Below are 19823 nucleotides of genomic sequence, written 5' to 3' on the forward strand. Positions count from 1 at the left end.
ATATACCCTGTTCAGGGTAGAAAAAGTCCAACGGCAGTAAAGCCGTCATAATCTCAAATGTTAATTGTTAATAACTGTAAAAAAATAAATATGTTCCTTAAATATATTTTTGCATATTTGTAGGACGCTATTGAACAGTCGCTTGTAACGGTACATGATATCGCCACCGAAAATTTGGGCACCTTATGCATCTCTACGCTATACCGCCCTTTGCAAGTGCCAATAAATTCCGAGCGTTTTGAAAGCGCACGACAAAAGGCCGATTTAGTGGCCTCAATACTGCAGGAAGTTGGGATTGTACGACATGGTGGTGAGTCTAAAAACATATTCACCTCAATTACATTCCACTATTCATTGTTTCATAACCTCAACAATAATTCCTTGTATATATATAATACTAATATCGCCTTACGTATAGGTCTCAGTGATGCATTGGCTAAGGGCTTACTTAGTGACGACTCCACTACTGGCGCTAGAATATTAGCGCTAAACCTTACTAATGGCGCCGTGCAGTCGTATGTTTGGTGGGTTAAAAGTTATCATGAGAAGACTGGCGAGTTGCAGCGCTACGAGGAAGATGGCTTACAGATTGGAAAGAAGCCGATTCAAAGTTATCCATGGTAAGTGGTGAATTTTTATTATTTTACAATGTAGTCTAACTCGTTATGCCATTTGTTTGTTGTAAATGGAGATGGTAAAATTCAAAACCCCACCAAGTAAGTATCGCCTTTAGTAAGTTGGACTTGATCTAAATTTTGAACTTAATTCACTCAAGCAACATAATTTATTTTGGATTGGAACATTTCGCTCAATGGGCTGAAGCTGGGGTCGCATGTGTAAAAGACCTTTGTCATAATACTTTGTTCCATTATACCTTGATACAGACCTTTGGTGGTGTTCATCTAACAGAATACGGAGCATTGTAAAAAGTAGCTCAACAACCAGGGATCTAAACACTGTTCACTTCTTTGACATTTATTCGAATAAATAATTCCCAAATTAGGGTTTCACTGTTTTCGATTTCAATTTTTTTGTCGGACAGATCTATCTTAGTGTAAGAAAGTGACGGAAGTTGTGCTCAACTCGTCAGCTAAAATTAAAAAAAATTAATTAAATTTAGAGCAATTTTCGCTAACAACGAGCTTTATTTCGTTATCGAATATACATACATGTATAATATTATTCTAGGTTCGACGATGAGAACACATCGCCAACTTTACGCTCGCCCAAATTTGCACCGAGCCCACCGAATATGTATTATAAAGGATGGTGGACATTTCCCTATTTCTCCTGTACATTAAGTAAATGGATACTCTCCTATAGTATCGCAATACCACCGAGTGGACGACACGGTTTACGTGGCTTCATTAGTATCGACATCGATGTAACCGGTCTGAGGGTCAATCAGTGTGAAGCTCCCATTTATCGTTTAAGTTTCCAGCAAATGCAAAATCGACGACTGCACCTCACCGATACACCAGCTCCCGAATCCATAGCGGATATACAGGCGTTTCATGGTTCGCACAAATGTCACCGCGATACTATGAAGGTTAGTATAAATGAAGCCAGTACGAGACTTCGATGCATATGAGTGTTGCAAACGTAAACACGTTCGTTTAGTTGATATTAACAAACATTAATTTATTTTCAGTGCGACTATCGCGTCCCCAGCACGGAAACGCCGACAATAACCACTAGCAAAATACTCTCCACACCAAATAGCTGGTCACGTGGCGCTTATCAGTGCCTTTGTCGGCGCGGTTTCTACTCGATGCGGCATCCCGACGGTTTTAATGGCACCATCATGGAGATCGCTTGGAAGGAGCATCAAGAGAATGTGAGCAATTATTATGCAGACGTCTTTACTTGTCTGCAATGTGAGCCCGGCTGTGATTTCTGTACGGGGCCCGAGCCATGTTTAGCCAACTACAATTGGCCTTTTAGGTAAATACCAGCGAAGGACTCTTATTAGTTAATTCTTAGAAGCTAAGAAGAGACTTTTTTATACTCCACTTAAATTTTATTGCAATATAATTTGTTTGCACTTTCAGAATATCGCTTTTAGTAATATCAATAGGCTGTGCTATTGGAACTTTCGTGCTGGCAGGCTACCTTTTTCATCATCGTAAAGTAAAAGTTTTCAAAGTGGCCAGTCCAATATTTTTACTAATTACACTGATTGGATGTGCCATAATGTATTTAGAGGTAAGTGATCTGTAAGATTCTTGGAAATGTCTTATATATGTTAGTAATTTGGTCAGAGATGTATTAATGTTTTTAATGGGACTCTTAGAACTTATTTGTCTGTCCCCTATTATGCCTCTAAAATTAAAAAAAGGGAAATGGTCGAAGAGAAAACACGATAAAGAGGCAACATAACATATAGCCTTTAGTTGCATTCAAGTTCCAAAAGGTCTGCCGGTAAGATCTGCAATAAAACACTTACTTTCTAATGCAATGTCGACCAGTTTTCCCGTGTTCGAATAGATCACAACCCAGAATTGTGATTTGGTTAACCCGAAGGGCTTATGTTATAGCTTTTGATCTACCTATGAGCACCAAGCTTTTGCAGACATGTAAAAATTATCCTACCTGTCATTTAAAACTTCGAAAGAACATCGGTTCGTAGGTACCATTTAGAAGACAGGCTCTTGAACTTTAAAAGTAAGTCTGTTAGATTTTATCTAGTACTGCTTACCGCTCCAAACAAGGTTAGATCGCTGAAATAACAAGTCTTGGCCTAATTTTATAGATTTGCAATATTTTTTTGAGTTTTGTTAAAAAAAAAAACCTCGTGAACGATATCGGTTTCAACACTTTTTTGAGATTTCTGAAGTTGTTTAGAAGATTTAGTTTACAAAATCGTTCGAAGTATTGTGTAAACCAAGTTTTTAAAAATGCATATAATTTTGCAGATGGTGGCCATTTTCCCTTATTTAGACATGACATGGTGTATCGTGACAAAGTGGACTCGTCACATGGGATTTTGTATCACATACACATCTCTGCTAATGAAAACGTGGAGGTAAGTACAATAAAAATGGAAGTATCATAATCAATATCATAGAGCCTAGATTAAAAGCTTGAGTCTTTCGTTTACGAAATAATTTTATTTTTTTTAATATTCAAAATATTTATTCTTTTTAGAGTTTCTCTCACGTATCGCGTTAAATCGGCACACAAAGTGAAACTCACCGATCAACAACTTTTACAATGGATGGTGCCGATACTGTTAGTAATGCTTATCTATTTGGGCACTTGGACGATCTCAGCCACTCCGTATGCCGAAGTGGTAGGTCTACACCGCATTTTTCATAATTACGAAACATATATTTAACGGCTCTCTGGTCTTCCCATAGATATACGACCAGGGCGGTTTGAAGTTCAAGCAGTGCTCATACAATTGGTGGGACCATAGCTTGGCCATCGGCGAGGTGCTCTTTCTGGCTTGGGGCATACGTGTCTGCTACAATGTTCGCAACGCAGAATCATTGTATAATGAAGCTCGCCTCATTTCCTATGCAATTTACAATATTGCCATTGTTAATATAACCATGGTCGCATTCCAGTGAGTTTTGTTACCTTCCTTACTACAAGTTTTAACATTTTTTAACTACTACTAACGAACTCTCTTTCAGTCTTTTCATATTTCCAAGAGCTGGACCAGATATTAAATATCTTCTCGGCTTCATACGTACTCAATTTTCTACAACAACAACAATTGCTCTGGTATTTGGTCCGAAAATCTCACGTGTTCTCAAAGGACAAGGTGACAAATGGGATCAGAAGGCCAAAGTACGCAGTATAACTGCATCGTTTTCATTGAATGGCGTTGGCCTGGTGCCTGAAGAGTCTCCTGACTTGTATCAGGAAAACGAAGAATTGAAGGTTAGAATAATTTTGGTATAAAATATAAGATGTCATACTACAACTGTTGCATGCAAAAGATATAACTTAGGTAAGTTTCACTAGTTCTAGTTCGTTTTAGAAGAGTGGGGTTTGTGTAACTTCTAATCGGTAAGTCGACGCATGTTCGGATCTATTCAAGTCCTACTCTATTCTTCCAAAGCATGTAAAGAACGTTAATCTCTATTCTTAAAGTCGAATTCATTCGATATCAGAAGATACATCATTGGTTATCAACACTGATTGAACGTTACGACCATTTCATGAGTAACAAAGAAGGTGATTGTCTTAATTATGAAGTGTTATCGAAAATATTTTGCAAGTATTAGTACTGAAATCTATCTATCTGTAGGAATAATGATATAAATATCGATATCGTATCGATACATATATCGATATATATCGAATATCCGATTTTTTATAGTTTCAATGGTTTTTCCCTCTTCGAAGAAATTATAGTAATTGCTTCACCAATCCAACATTTCGAACATTTGAAATATGTCTTCCAGATCTAATAAGTGATATTCCTTTCTTTGGAATATCGAGAAATTTTTCACGAATTTTATCTAATCATTAATATTCCTATAACCTATTATCATCCAACGAATATATTTAATCCTATTCTCAAAGTTGAACTCATCTGATGAGTAGTCAACAGGCTAATTGTCTTATATATTGAATATTATCGATATTATTTTGAAAGTATTATATTAGTACTGAAATCGATACCAACAGGCTTATTTTCTTATATTTTGAGTATTATTATTAAAATCGATATTTTATAGATAAGTATATCAATGGGTATCACAAATTACAGTGTTTTTTGGAGTTTAAATAGTGTTCCACCAATCTATCATTTTATAAAATATACCTTCTTGGTCTCATAAGTAGGCATCTTCTTTTGTGAAAAAACGAAAAATTCTTCGACAGTTTCATCCAATCATTAATATTCTTATAACCCGTCAGCAACCAACTCAATATTTTTTATGAATTAAAATTTTTTGTTTGTAATTTTTCAGGAACAAATCCAGAAGTTGGCACATCAAATTGAGTTCATGAAGACTGTGCACATGCAAATGAATAATCGGCATTTAAAACCGAAACCCGGTGGCTATTTCACTATAACATCGACTTCATTGCAGGCGCCGTTCAGCAAAAATACGATGTCATCCGCCCAAACACAAACTTCTAAAGGCACTGAGGACTCTCTTGGTGGCAATAAAAATTTGGGGTAAGAAAATATTATTGCAGGACAAATTTTAGAATTCTACATAGGTTTTTGTTGCATTTACAGCTTCCCCACCCATTTAACACCGTCAAAAGCCCGAACGAATAAGGAGAAAGTTTGACGAGATCAGCGAAGTGTAAAAGATTGCTCAACTGAATTTAATTTTCAACACTCAATCGATAGTCATAGCGGTGAATACTCACCACACTCAACACCTTCCATAACACACCCACCGCCAACGCTCGGTCAAGCCGAGCACGATCTACTCAAACAGTTTGCTTTGCTTTTTGGCCCCGACGCCGATGTCAATACTTATTATATATTAGATTCAGATATTGATGGTGATGACGAAGACACTGGCGTTAACAGTTCGGCAGCCAATGTGCATATCGAACAGACGATTGCCGAAATTAATCAGATAGGTTCACCTTTGGAAACCAGCCGTACAACGCCGACAAAGAGTGTAACCAGCTCAATGACAATTTCACCAGAATCACCATCGTTTACAGTTAATGAGGCGCATCTACCGCATATACCATCTTCATCTACATCCAGCTCATCCATGTACGCTATACGCACACCATCACCGATTCGATTTCGTTTATTGGAATCGCCATGCTCCGATATCGACGGTATCACCCTTACTGAGATGGTGGAAGTACATTATCCGCCGATGAAAGCACACGACGTAAGAGTGAATATGAAGCATTTACTGGTTGAAGGTCAAACTGAGGTTGGCGTCAATGTCACAGATGATTTTCTGAGTCAAAATAATAATACATCCTGTTCTATGTCATCCACCCTAACAGATAGCAAAACTGTTGATGTACGAACACCGATAGTAGTTTAAGCATGTGTTAAAAATATGTATGTATGTTTGAATGTGGTATCCATGGTATTTAATTGGGCTTAAGTTGGTAGTGGTCACATTCATGTGCTTGAACCCAAACAAGTTTATTTGAAGTGCAACAAAGCCACAAAAACAACCAAAAATCTATAAAACAACAAAGCTAATTGTGGTAAATGAGGCGCAATGTATGTATAAGATTCAAAAACCTAGCTTCGTAGTTCGTTGTTAAAAAGTATTCAGGCTTATAAATGTAATTAGGTGGCGAGGTTAAACTTAAAAAAAAAATTATTACTTTCTAGGGTCGTACGGCATACGATAGCAGAATATCTTAAGTAGTCATTTGTTTAGTCAAGGTATTTCTAAAGCTACATATTTTTACGGAAGCCATTTAGATGGCGGCTAAGGCTCAGTTAGTGTGTAAAGATTAGGCGTAAGAAGACCCCAAGCGTACTAATTAATGGAGAACGGAATTAAATTTCTTCCTTTATTGGCGAGTTCTACAGTTTTCAGACGTAGGGTGCTTCTTCCCTAACTTTGTTGGCGACAACTTGCTTTTGTCAACGGATGACCAATATTTTGGCCTTTTCCACCGAGGGTTACTATTAAAACTGTCGACTTTATGTAAAAAAGTCTTCAGGTCCAACGTAGTATGATCATCGAATAGAATTTCAACGCGATAATTATCCTCCTTCGGATAAGGAATCTAAAGTCTGTCAAACCAGCTGTAATTATAGCAAGTATTGATGTTATAAAAAAAGAACGGTAAATTTTAAGAATATTAACCCAGCTGCTGGATTAAAAAAAATTTTTTTAGGTTATAAAAAATAATATGAGTAAAGAGATTTAGTGATGTGTAGAAAAATTATAATGCTAATTATTTTTGATGCCATAAAACTCTTTAGAGAGCCATACAAGAGAGTCAAAAAGTTAAACACGGCTTGCTTGGTAGTTCACAGATGCAAGTATTACTACTTGGCCTCTTTTACCATAAATTGCTTTGTTATTACTGTTATACTTTGTACTTTACTCTACTCGACTTTGCTATATTAATTTAGTCAATTTATATCTGTAGAGATACTGAGGAAATATTGTTTATTGGCTTGGTTCTAGCGCTTGGACTCTTTAGAATATTTTGTACATACATATGTAAATTTATATACATATTTATGTATGTATATAAAATACATAAAGCCTTTTCTCTGATTTCCCAATAAATTTGGAGGCAAAAAGGAAAAATAAGACTCTTTACGGTCGATTGAAAGCGTTTAATACTGGCCACAAATTTATCATTGGCTAAAGTCCTGACCAGGGTTGCAGATAATGCAATAAAAAATTAATTGAATTTAAATTTGGAATAATTTTTATTTTTTTTAATTTTGTAATCCCGAAAGCCTTAATAATAACAATGTTTAAATTTTTAAAACCCAAATACCGAATTTAAAAATAAAATAAAAGAATTTTTAATACCAAAATTCGGATTAAAAATTATGTTCAATTAATCTCGACCACTAGAATGAAAAGAAGATTAATAGCAAAAATTTGATTAAAAACCTATATTTTTTTTTAATCTCAAATACCGGTTTGAAAACGAAAAAAAAAGTTGTTAAATTCCAAAACTAACATACGAGTATAATAAAAAAATAAAAAGAATTTTTTTTTAGAATCAAAACTTTTTCGTGTTTGTGTACTTCGTGTTCTACCATTTTTGCCATCTTTTGAAAAAAAGTTTATTTTCAATAAAATATCCATATAGTTTTAATTTCAGTCAGAAATACATATGTAAATTTTGTTTTATATTCCTTTTCATTGCAGCTTTTAATTTGAGAAATAATTTTTTTATTTGTTACTTAACTTTTAAATTTTAAAATAGTTTCTCAATTTTTATGCAAGATGATGAAGATTAAAAATTAAATTTAAAATTTTTATTATTAAATATTAATTAGTCCCAAACATGAAAATTGAATTTTTAACCCCAAAATATCAAAATTAGAATTAAAAATTGAAGTTTTACTTTTTAATCGCGAACATCTTGAAAAAAATTGAGAAAATATTTTTAAAATGAAAAGTTATAAAAAAATTATTTTTCAAATTAAAAAAAAAAATCAAATTAAATTAAAATCAAATTATCCAAAATCGTAATTAAAAATTGGAAACTTATTTTAAATTAAAAATGTTGGCTTAAAAATATTCGCAACCCTGGTTCTGACCGCAGAAATAACCCAAAAATGCAATTATCATGACTTTTCTCTTTTGCATTACCGGCTCTTTAAAATTATTTGTTTCTAGAATTTTATGCGTTTTATGAAAAATACTATGGACTGTCAAGATTTACAATATTTTGTATTATATATAATATTTAATTTTTGTAATTTTTATTTACCTTTCTAACAAATTTATAAATTTTAAGTATTTTGAAAGCAAATGTAAACCAAATCTATGCTCGCAATACATACAGATGAATGTGTGTATTGATAGCTAAATATGTATGCTTCGTAATTGCAAGTAATTCAAATTATATGCTTATAATTATCTTATATTTATGTATGTATGTATGTATATAAAAGGCATTTGCTTAAAATAGTTAATTATGAATGAAAAGTGTAAGCACGTTGGGCAATTTTTTTCACTTCGTTGAAAAAGAAACGTAATGCGATAAATAAAAGTTAGAAATATGCAATTTCTTTAGAATGAGTAACGGTATAGAATAAGCTAGTTTGCAAATTGTACGATATTTTCTTTGATTAATTTTTATCAATATTAAACTTATCTCAATACTGCACTTTCACTAATTTCCTTCCTTACAACGCAAACATTTTAAATTTAACTTTGCATAAAGAAGTTTGAGTATAGTAAATAAGTAAGATATGCCTGTGTCTGCATAAAACAGGACATGTGTGTTAAATTAAATTGTTTGTAAATGTAAGCATTTGATGTACAATACCAACTGACCAATAAACTCGAATGAAAAGAAGAATAATTGTTAACAGTTTTGAAAAAATTAATAAATAAAGCTAATAATAATATAAATGGTATACAGAATTCTTAAAATAAATTAGCAGTATTACCTTGCACGGTTAGCACGATGTATCAATTAGTTCATTTGCTGATGGTTGTAGTTATTATTGTAGTGCAAGAGAATATTCTCGAAATAGCATAGGAAATGCTGCTGCGATGACAGTATTTAAATAATATCTTTTTATATACTCACATACAGATGCACGAATTTGCATATACTTTCTTTTTGTTTCTTTTGATTATTTGTTTTGACTATTAAATTTAAGTTAGTCAAGTGGCGCACAACGGAACAAAATGCAGTCAATTTCAAATCTTATAAATTTAGCAAATTATAAACTCATTTACCTACATACATAAGTATATGCATGCACATATGGTTCCCTATTTTATAAACTTAATAATTAACATTCATAAAATACCAAAATTTCTATCACTTTCTAAAATTAATCACGCAAAATAACTTCAAATACTAAGAAGGAACGCTCTTTGCTTTTGCCTGCACTGTGGTGAACAAAGTAGAGAAAACACAAATCAGCTGTTTTGTAGCAAATGGCTTCATCTATAAATCAGTATGTTTGGAAGTGATTTGTAACCAACCAACAAGAACACATTAATTACAAACAAAAAACTTTTAAGATTTTAATAAACACAAAGCAAACTACTATACAGATAAACAAATTGTTGTAATTACAAAAAAAAAAAACTGCGAGTATTAGAAATTAACAGCGAACATACATATGTATGTAGCTTCCCATATGTATAACCTATTTCCGTGAAATTTTGAATTGCACTAACAATTGCTTGTCATTACGCATGACACTTCCGCACAAATTTAAAGCTTTTCACCACGTGGTGGTTTATATTTAATTACATCCGTAAAATTTTGCATTTCACTAACAACTGTCTGTCGACAAAACTGTCATCGCGCAACCAACTTCCGCCCAAATATAAAGCTTTTCACCGCACTTTGGTGAATACTTAATTGCAAAAGGAAATCAGTCCAATAATTCAAAATGGTTTATTCACCGACGTAAATGCGAGCAAATTTCAAGTTTTGTACATAATTTTATTAAACTAGTGTGTAATTCAGTGTTTTAACGGTAAAACAAGCATGAACTGTGTAGTTGAAAGTGTTATATTTTGCTGGGTGTATAGGGAAATAAGAAAATGCAATTATTCCACAAAAGACATAAAGCCGCAATTTAGTAGCAGCTAGCGCATAACCTGCACACACATTCATATGCGGAGCGCCAATTGGTACTTAGCTAAATGGTAACAAGTAAGTTGCTTAATAATCATTACGTATCTATTATTTGATTACATCTGTTTTACTTGCAACCGTTGAGTGTGTATGGAATACTTTGTTGGCGGCAAAGGTGATGTGTTCTAAAATATTCAATAGTACGAGATTGTAGTAAGCTAAAAGGAGCACTTATACTAATGTCGTAAACCGAATAACCAATTACATCTAAAAACACTCAAGCCGCCAGCGGGTACTACAAGTTATTCTTATGCGAAAAACACAATAGGTACATTGCTTCATTATTAAACCAGTTATACAAATGCGAAAATTAAATAGTACTGCTCCATTCGAATTTAAGCAAATTTTCATCAGACCCAATATAATATGCTGCAGCCTGCAATTATTTTTATAAAAATGTATATGAGTTTGTCATCAGTTCCATCTGCGTTTTTCCATTCTCTTCTATTTTTAATTGCCACTTTCGGTTGTTTTTGAATCGCCTCCTTACGCCCCTTTCAAAATTAATCATTGTTGTGGTGGCGTATTCAAAAATTTCTCAAAATAGATTTGGAATATGCTGCCGTGATTATACGAAGCAGTTGCTTTTGTTAACATTACAACTTCCATGTTATAAATGAGTATCATTACCAATGAATATTGAATCAAAATTCCTATTTTGTTTAATTTTTAAAAATTGTATTCGTGTCTGACGTGATTTTGAAGAAGTAAACGACAATACATATGTGCTAATAATAGCACAAGAATATAGCTCAAATAATGGTAAATTGCAGCACTCTCCATAAATGTATTATTATTGCGTCAGCTTAATGTTGTTATTATACAGGAACAGGAAATATTGGATGAAGAATTTCGCTGCTATATGCGAGTAGCGCGTTCACTAGAAGGAACATTGAAGCGGCCCAAAGGTAGAATAGTTCAAATAAGTTTCTAAATGTAAAGTTTTTACTTCAAATGCAGATCGCGAGTGTTGTAAGCAACTGTTAAAAAATTGTGAACGGCTTAATAGCGTAGACAATGTTATGGTTAAAAATAATACAAACGTTTTTATGAAATACTTGTTGAAAGTGATTAATTGGACAAGTGTGAATCAGCCACTACAGCTATATGATAAATGGGTATATACAAATGTAAAATGCAAAACTATATCCTTATATCTAATAACGCGTTTGAATTATTTTTAAATTCAACACATCCTCCACTTATAAAATAGTATCAAGGATCGAAAACTGAAGTGAAATTGTGGCTTCAGGACAACAAATCATATATGGCTGTTAAAGAAATGCCAAACGGTGCGCTCGCTATATACTGTGCCGTTGCGAATTCACCAAGTGCCGGTTGGCAAGACGGTGCATTGAAAATTATGAAAGATTCTAAAGATCCAGATGCAGAAGAAATGTGAAGTTCTATTTGCACTAAATGTTGTCTGTTTTATTATGTATACATTGTAGTGTATGTGTAAAAAATTTTGTACGTGAAATATATATTTTTACATTTTGAACTTAAAGCGTAATGCTTACATTAAGGCACTTAAGTTTACGGACGATTACATAATAATGGTCATTATTATAAAAAGAAAACCAATAAAATGGACGGAATGGTTTTTTCGAGACATTTTTCGTTTGATTCGTTGGTTAATTCATAAACTTCTTGCCAGACAGCGTTAATATTGCAATTATTGCTATTGCGAAACTCCTTTTTGATAAATTAATACTTGAGGAGCCATTACAGCTGTCATTAGAGCAATAACATTCTTCCCAATAGACGCCGTTTTCATAAACACCCCAATTGCAGACACCTGTCACACCTGTCTCGGATACCGAGGCGCAGCGCCTAATTACTTGACGCCAACGGCCATCCCCTACATAAAAATAAATATTTAAAATGCACATTTTGTTACAATTTATAAAAACGCAACTTACAGATGAAACCCTTAGGGCCTTGTTGTACTACCTTCATGCAAAACGATCCGGGCATATGTGATTCATCGCTGTTACATTCGATAGGGATATGTTCCGTCCGGTTAAATGGTTTATAAGCACCACAACTATCGTAACCTTTCCGATCCTGATCAGAAGAGCATTGGTAACAGCGTATAGCAAGAGAACCTTTAAATTATGTAAAAGTGTTTAGACATGTAAATATACTTATTAACAAGCCATTTAAGCCACACCCAAGCCATGCTTTGAACTATGCTTGAAAGTACGTATCAATAAGAAAGTGTCTTACCCACAGTGCATAGCGATAACACAATCACCACATAATTCACAAAATGACGCATTTTATTTTACAATTCGAGAAATTTAAACAAAATCTGAGTTAATAATATATAATTCTATATAAAATATAAACAAGCTACATAAACACAAATAGCATTGTTAACAAATTTGACATATACGAAGTACAGGGGTATTCAGATATCGAAAAATATTACTTGAACAAGTGTTGCCAGAAACTATCTAATCATACTATTTCCTTATACATGCGATATCAGATGATTTAATTCGCGGCTATTTTACTATATAGTTATATATAAAGTCCGCCTCTTTAATATAGAAGAATAATATCTTTTTCACAATTTTTTTCGTATTCGTTCTTTTACTTAAGGCCTGAGTAGAATGGGTGTTTAGAATTGTGTTTAAATATTTTTTCATGTTATGTAAGTCCGGCAATACTACCAAGGTGTCAAATTTTAATCATCAAGCCATCGTGTATTTTGGGTGGGGACGCGTTTCTCAATATATTGTTTGTTAGGAATTAAACTGCATTTATAAATTCGTACAAAAGTTTCTTTTTACTGAGTATAGTACAATGAGTAATTACCAATATTCAATATTTGTTGGCATACTTCTGTGTTGCTTAGTACAACTGGGTAAGTAAATATAGTTGAGAATTAAAAATTTGAAATCAAAATGACGCACCCATTCCTCAAAATTGTTTTAGGCTTTGCAATTAAATGTTGGGACTGCCGCTCAGACAACGATCCAAAATGTGGAAATCCATTCGACAATAGTTCATTGGTTATTACTGATTGTGCACAGGAGCCTGAATTGCCACACTTACCTGGTGTACGACCTACAATGTGTCGGAAAATTCGTCAAAAAATGCACGGCGAATGGCGATATTTCCGTAGTTGTGCCTACATGGGAGAACCTGGCATTGAAGGTGATGAGCGTTATTGTCTGATGCGCACAGGAAGCTACAATATTTTTATGGAATACTGCACATGCAATAGTAAAGATGGTTGTAATGTTGCCAGTCTAATTAGTGGGAACAAAATTGCAATATCGCTCAGTACATTATTAGTCGGTGCAATTGCTTGGACATTACGCCTTTAAAATAATGTGACTTCACTCCATATCATTTATAAGTAAACTGTGCCTTTTTTAAGTGATTTATTAATCGAATATGCATACTTGTATGTAACTTAGTACAATTAAGAACTGTTAAGACAATTACTTAACATTTTAAACATATCCGTCCAAAACGATGTATACATAAATTAACTTAACAAAGTAATAAACAAAAAAGACTAAGGAAACGATATTCTTACTTTGCCGAGTTGGTTTATGAAAACATTAGGCATTCCAAAAATCGTTTATTGTATTCAATAAAACCAAAGTCAATTTATTTATATTGACAATTTAAAATTAATAACATAGCGTTTGCTTATTATTTACTATATAGTAAAAATTGGCCTACTTTCAAACTTAGTGGTTACATCTAGAAGGAAACGTCGGAGACCTTATAAAATATATATATGTATACATTTAAATGATAGGCGGGACGAGCTGAGTTTTTTTAGCCAAGTCCGTCTGTTTGTAGATATATATTATATATATTTTGAGATATCGTTCTGAAATTGTGCGTATGTGTCTTTACTCTGAAAAATAAAATAAATTAAACCACTTTTGGAAACTATTTTTACTGAAACTACTTTTATTAAATTCTTTAAATACATTTTGTATAAATTAATAAAATATTGTTTTTTAATACCATCAGCTCTCTAAATGCTTACTTTTGTAAATGTGTAAGTGTATCATATTTTTCTAGATAATACATATGTAACACCAGATCGAAAAACATTTTTTGTATTGTTTAATTTTACAAATTACTGATAAACTATATTATTTACATAGTTAGAGACAGGCAATTTTTATGTATGTACATATTTAGTATTTTTCATGTTACGACATAATAAATTTGCAATTTGCAAATATTCTACCAAGAGTTTATTTAGTTGATTGTCTCTAACAATATTCAACAAAATATAATTTACATTACAAATTGCATAGCGACCAAGCTAATTAGCGCCGCCAAGCTGATCACCATGAAACCAGCTGAGGAAGCATTGCAGAGATCACCCTTGCAAATGTGACAGCTCTGTACTTCGCGACTGTGGGAGACTGTGCAAACATCAGGCTTCTGACCCACTACTTCAAAGTGACAGTCACGTGACACTATAATACCAGCTTTGTCTGTAAACAAGGAAGAAAAGAAATACATTTTTTATTTGCATACATTTAATAATGGTACATACACTTTAATTTCAAAATGCATGACTAATATTCTGAAGGTGTTTTATTAGCGAATGAAAACAAATATTCGCTGGCAGCAATAAAATATGGAATTTGTAATAAAAACAAAAAATAGATGTGAATCAGACGCTGCATTCGTTGTTGTTGTTGTTATAGCGGCAGAATTCTACCGAGTTGACAGTCCTTGGCCGGAATAAATCCGGGTCCGTTCCGGTTACGTAGACCCGACTGTCGTGGGAACGGACGCTGCATTCGTCATGGTTAGCGGTTAAAATTGTAAAAATTCCATATTATTAACTTTAAAATTTAATATTTTTAAATGTAATGTAGTGCAGAACATCCGTTAATTGAGCGCCGCAGGGGATAATAACTTTCTATGAAGAAGGCTTCTTTGCTTTAGAAGAGAATTTGTAGCGGATCAAGGTTAAAAATCATAACCGTTTGCATTTAAATAATTGTTGCTGTTGTAACGGTTATCGGCACCCTTTCTTATCGAAATCACATAGCCGTAACCAGCCGTTAAACGGGGTCGAGACATAAGGAGAGGGTTGCAAGATACTTTGATACTTTTAGATTGAGCGGGTTTGCTTAGAAGTGGTTAGCATTCTGTGAGGTCTCTTTTAATTAAGGACCAGTGTATGCTGAGTACATCTGGACAAATAGAAGTCTAACCTGCTGCAATATTCAGAATGCAACTGCGGGAGGTTCATTCTGGGTTTAAGAATTTTTCAACTGCGAAAGTGGTGAATTGAGTTTTAAATTAATATTAAGAATGAAAAATGTTAGAGTTATTAACTCCTTTTAAATAAAATTCTTATTAATTTATTGTTGTTGTTCTTGCAGTATATAATATATTATTTCGGTAAGTGTTGCTGACATGACATATAGTATAGTCCATTCGGTTTATATTGAACCGATTATAATAGGAACAGTTAGAAACGAATTTAACATATCGGTATATTACAACAACAATAGTTTAAGCTAAGTCTTGCTTATAATTTGAATTTAAAAATCGTGAAGTGATATTGTTTTCGTGTACTTAGCTTAGTTTGTGCTCGTTAAATCAGTTTTCGAGTTGAAAATTCAAAGCCAAATGCAAGGTTTGCAGATATGGATATTCACATGAATTGTAAGAGTGTTTAAGAATGAAAAGTGGTTTGCTTAGTGAAATTGACGTTGATCTAATGTTAAGACTTTGTAGGTTATGTCTACAATCACCAGTTTTTAAACTTTGACAATTTTTTGTATGTAATGTGAATAAGTTGTTGCATATTAACAACTAGTAATACAAAAATTGCTGTTTTTATAAAAATAAAAAATAAAAAATATTAATACATACATACATACATTGCTAGTAATTAATTAATTTATGTTATTAATTTTTGTTTTTAAATTTTGAAATCAACTGCACCTACCGCTGGTTACAACTTTGTTGCATTTGGTAACCGGCAACAACTGATCCATAGTGTTAGGTTTCGGCACGTGATCACAATCCACCGATTGAATATTTACGTTGGAATCGATGACGTCCTTGGCGCAATTGGCGTCCGTTAGCGACTTGCACTGATAGCATTTGATGGCATGCCCTGAAAATGTAAAAAAATAGTTAATTTTTGTTGATAATGCGAAAATAAAAAAAATTAGTATGTAATAAAATAACAGAAAATATATATAGATATAGGTAGGTACATATATATTTATACATATATATATTTTATGGTAGACATTTAATACTATTATAATAAACTATTCCATACAGTAAAAATAATATTTGTCAGTGGAAAGTGTAATGCATTTTCCATTAGACATTTAATTAGAATGATAATTATTTTTGTTATTTTGTTTTTTAATTTTGAGCACATACAGAAATATATTTTTGTTATTTATGAATTGTTTTAATTTTTAACATAATTATAATATAAACTATGATATCTTTTAAATTGAATCAAACTGGACACAGTGGCCTAAATTTTATTAAAATCGATTTAGTAGTTTACGCCGGACTAAACGAAATTTTTATATACATACATATATAGATTATAAGTTTAAATAATTAAATATGCAAACTTTATTCAATAAAACTTTCTCATGAATTTTAATTTTCTCTCATATACATACATACATAAATGTTTTTATAGAATTTTGAAACCAGTTTGAAATTAAATTATTAATACAGCGTTTTATATACATATTTATACATACATATAGGCGTTATAAGTTCACTTATTGCGTCTAAACTTTGACGTTAAAGAAAACTGTATTGTATTGAACGACGTCGTTACTTTGCTTCGATTGTCTAACAAAAACCAGTTTTTTTTTTGTAATTAAAGAAGACAGAGCTGTAGCAGGCAAGTGTCTAATTCAGAGTTTATTTGCATAAGCTTACATATCTACATTACAAATACGTATTTGAAATTGTATGCCAGTATACTTGTATGCCTAAAACGCCCAAATGCGATCACATGAGCTTACATATACATACAAACACATGTAAATATGTAAATTTCGCATTGAAAGCTGCAAGCCTGAGGCGTTTTTGAATGTCTACTGAACAATTTACTCGAAAAACATTATGACAAAATCGCTATTTATAAGAAAGCGTCGCTGCAGATGTACATATTTATTGTTATGTTTGTTTTTTTTTGGTGCGTATGTTTGTACTCGTATGTATGTATTTAAGTGCGTTTGCGCTTAGTCAAGCGGCTGCTGGTACAAATGTTGTGGGTTTCATGCAAAATTAAATTAATTTTTAAAGTAAATATGCACAAAAAAGTAAATATGCACGTTGTATGAAAATTATAAAAAATTATAAAAATCTCTACTTTTAAGTGTCTGTTGGAATGTCAAACACACTTTCAGGCATCTAACTCCGACCTAGGGTCGTCAAGGTTATATTTTATTACACTGTTATTGTCACTAATTAACGTTTGTAACGGCATACATAAATCTTATATGTATAAATATATATATTTATATATATGTAAGTATATTCTCCGCTTACCGTTGGGCAATAGACAGGCGGCGAAGAGCACTAGCGCAATAATTTGCTTCATTTTGATTCTGACAAAATTTTTTTCGTTCACAAACACTTGAAAAATCAACAAGTTTTCTTTATTCTGCAATAGAATAACCAAACCAAAGGTGTATACTCGAAGACAGTTCAATTTAAACTGACTGAAATTGTTGCTTGAGCTTTGGAGCGAGTTGGCGCTGGTTTGTGTTTTCAGTTTTCAAATAACAAATATGTGCACAAGTCTTCATACATATTGTATATATATGTATATATGTATGTCTATGCTTACATTTTGGTTTATATGTATATATATATATTTAATTTCGCTTTTTCACGCGCGTATGCCTTGTGTTATTTAGCAAATGCTGGAAAATTTGACGCCTATTTGTACAGAAATCTCTAGTTTTCTCTCGTTGTTGCATTTTATTATTTTATTTGTTATATATATTTGTTGATCGTTGCAAATTGTTGCTGTTAAGCTGTATGACGTTTCTATATGTGCGAACTATAACTGTATATACTTATTTATAGAGGTATACCGGCTATAAGCCCCTCCTAGTGGAATTATCTAATTGCATTTTTTTTGTTAAAGCGTCATTAGACTGGAACTAAACACAGATTTTTGATCAACATATATAATATTTATTTATGTTCCATATCTTTTTATGTAGATCACCAAGGTTGTATGTAGTCTTGCGTTATTATTTTTTAAATTAGCATGATATTTTATATACATATGTATATAATACTTACTTAAGTACGTGAATGAATTTTTCGTGTGTTAATGCCTTAAATCGCTAGGTACAGGCATTTGTACATACTAAAAGTTGGCAAATACAATTATTTGTACATATATATATGTATAAGTGCAGGCCAAGTGAGAAATTTTATTGCTTGAAATTTTGGAATTGGAAAATTAACTTATATACATATTTATGTATATTGTTGTTGTAGCGATAGAAAATATTTCTTAAATAATATTGAAGAGTGCTGCCGACTTGACAGCTCTTGAACAGAAAAAATCCGGGTTCGTTCCTTTTAGATATACCTGATTGTCATGAGAATGGACTATACCATAAGATCAAATTTGACCCGGATTGCTCTATTTAAACTATGAGCGCACACTGAATTGATAACATTTTTTTCTTAGAATAGTACAACCTTTTTTACCAAAAAAAAACCTGAATCTTTGCAAAACCGATGTCGAGTAGAGGTCGCAACGTAGCTGAGGATCCTACATTCATCAAACATATCATTACTGGTGACGAGACATTGATTTAGGAATATAACATCTATATTGTACACCAACAATTTAGCGAATGGCACTCCAAAAAATCGAAAAAACTAAAATTCGCTAAAACCATAGAAGGCTATTCTAGCCGAGCCAAAATTTATCAGATGGTACTTTAGTGGACTGCGGCTATAATTTCGAAGACTTAAACTTCGAAAAAATTTAAAAAAAGGTAGTCAAACTATGTGTAAATCGAGAGCGTTAGCGAAACTTCACCCAAAGTACCAAAAATTTGTCATCTCTTCCAACACATCGAAAGAAAAAGAGAAATCAGCTGAGTTTGGCTACAAATGTATATAAAATCCTTTAACGGGAGAAAAATTAACTTGAACTATAGTAAAATCTTTAAAGTTTTGGGATATATTACATAATATTTTTATGTTAGCCAAAAGTCTCCAGAAAATATAAAAACCGTTCATGTTTCAAACTGTCACATTCAATTTTGTTATATAACTACTTGTAGCTGTGAGCTGTCATCGTGCTGCCACTTTTCTTTCTCAAGTTATTAATTATGGGAAATTTTTTGGTGTAACCATAGCCAACGAATTGTACATAATTATTGTAAATGTTCGTGTTATTGAATGCATTTGCTCTTCAAAATATTTTACGGTACTTAGTAACAAAAACAAAAAAAACACACACTTTCCGAAATGCCTCTTAATCAAATAAATTTATTTTAAACCGAGTTTGAAAATAAAAATAAGAGCATGAAGCACAGTTT

General features: G+C 32.5%; 5 protein-coding genes across 5 annotated transcripts in view; 3 read left to right on the forward strand and 2 right to left on the reverse strand.

The window, feature by feature from the left end:
- The window catches only part of LOC106615632 (probable G-protein coupled receptor CG31760), a 28743-nt gene extending 21236 nt beyond the window's left edge, over positions 1-7507 (forward strand). Inside the window, 11 exon segments of the mRNA XM_070106204.1 lie at positions 124-310; positions 419-620; positions 1189-1549; positions 1652-1944; positions 2052-2205; positions 2916-3025; positions 3148-3292; positions 3360-3568; positions 3639-3888; positions 4926-5113; positions 5216-7507. Coding sequence (XP_069962305.1) covers positions 124-310; positions 419-620; positions 1189-1549; positions 1652-1944; positions 2052-2205; positions 2916-3025; positions 3148-3292; positions 3360-3568; positions 3639-3888; positions 4926-5113; positions 5216-5984 — 2868 coding nt within the window. The 3' untranslated portion in view covers positions 5985-7507.
- A 3345-nt stretch (positions 7508-10852) lies between these two features.
- On the forward strand, positions 10853-11761 carry LOC106615640 (uncharacterized). Its single transcript, XM_014231953.3, has 4 exons — positions 10853-11022; positions 11087-11168; positions 11221-11378; positions 11474-11761. The coding sequence occupies exons 1-4, from the start codon at positions 11020-11022 to the stop codon at positions 11660-11662; spliced, it is 432 nt and encodes a 143-aa protein (XP_014087428.1). The 5' UTR covers positions 10853-11019; the 3' UTR covers positions 11663-11761.
- On the reverse strand, positions 11665-12648 carry LOC106615639 (UPAR/Ly6 domain-containing protein crok). The gene is made up of 3 exons (XM_014231951.3): positions 12490-12648; positions 12183-12368; positions 11665-12121 (listed from the first exon to the last, which is right to left on the reverse strand). Exons 1-3 carry the CDS (start codon positions 12539-12541, stop codon positions 11895-11897), a joined length of 465 nt encoding a protein of 154 aa, XP_014087426.1. The 5' UTR covers positions 12542-12648; the 3' UTR covers positions 11665-11894.
- Positions 12649-12935: 287 nt separating this feature from the next.
- crok (crooked) lies at positions 12936-13917 on the forward strand. Its single transcript, XM_014231970.3, has 2 exons — positions 12936-13132; positions 13204-13917. Exons 1-2 carry the CDS (start codon positions 13072-13074, stop codon positions 13596-13598), a joined length of 456 nt encoding a protein of 151 aa, XP_014087445.2. The 5' UTR covers positions 12936-13071; the 3' UTR covers positions 13599-13917.
- A 262-nt stretch (positions 13918-14179) lies between these two features.
- On the reverse strand, positions 14180-17989 carry atilla. The gene is made up of 3 exons (XM_014231971.3): positions 17800-17989; positions 16214-16384; positions 14180-14738 (listed from the first exon to the last, which is right to left on the reverse strand). Exons 1-3 carry the CDS (start codon positions 17849-17851, stop codon positions 14536-14538), a joined length of 426 nt encoding a protein of 141 aa, XP_014087446.2. The 5' UTR covers positions 17852-17989; the 3' UTR covers positions 14180-14535.
- Between the last annotated feature and the right edge of the window lie 1834 nt (positions 17990-19823).

This window comes from Bactrocera oleae, chromosome 3 (assembly GCF_042242935.1).
Source record: "Bactrocera oleae isolate idBacOlea1 chromosome 3, idBacOlea1, whole genome shotgun sequence".
NCBI lineage: Eukaryota > Metazoa > Arthropoda > Insecta > Diptera > Tephritidae > Bactrocera > Bactrocera oleae.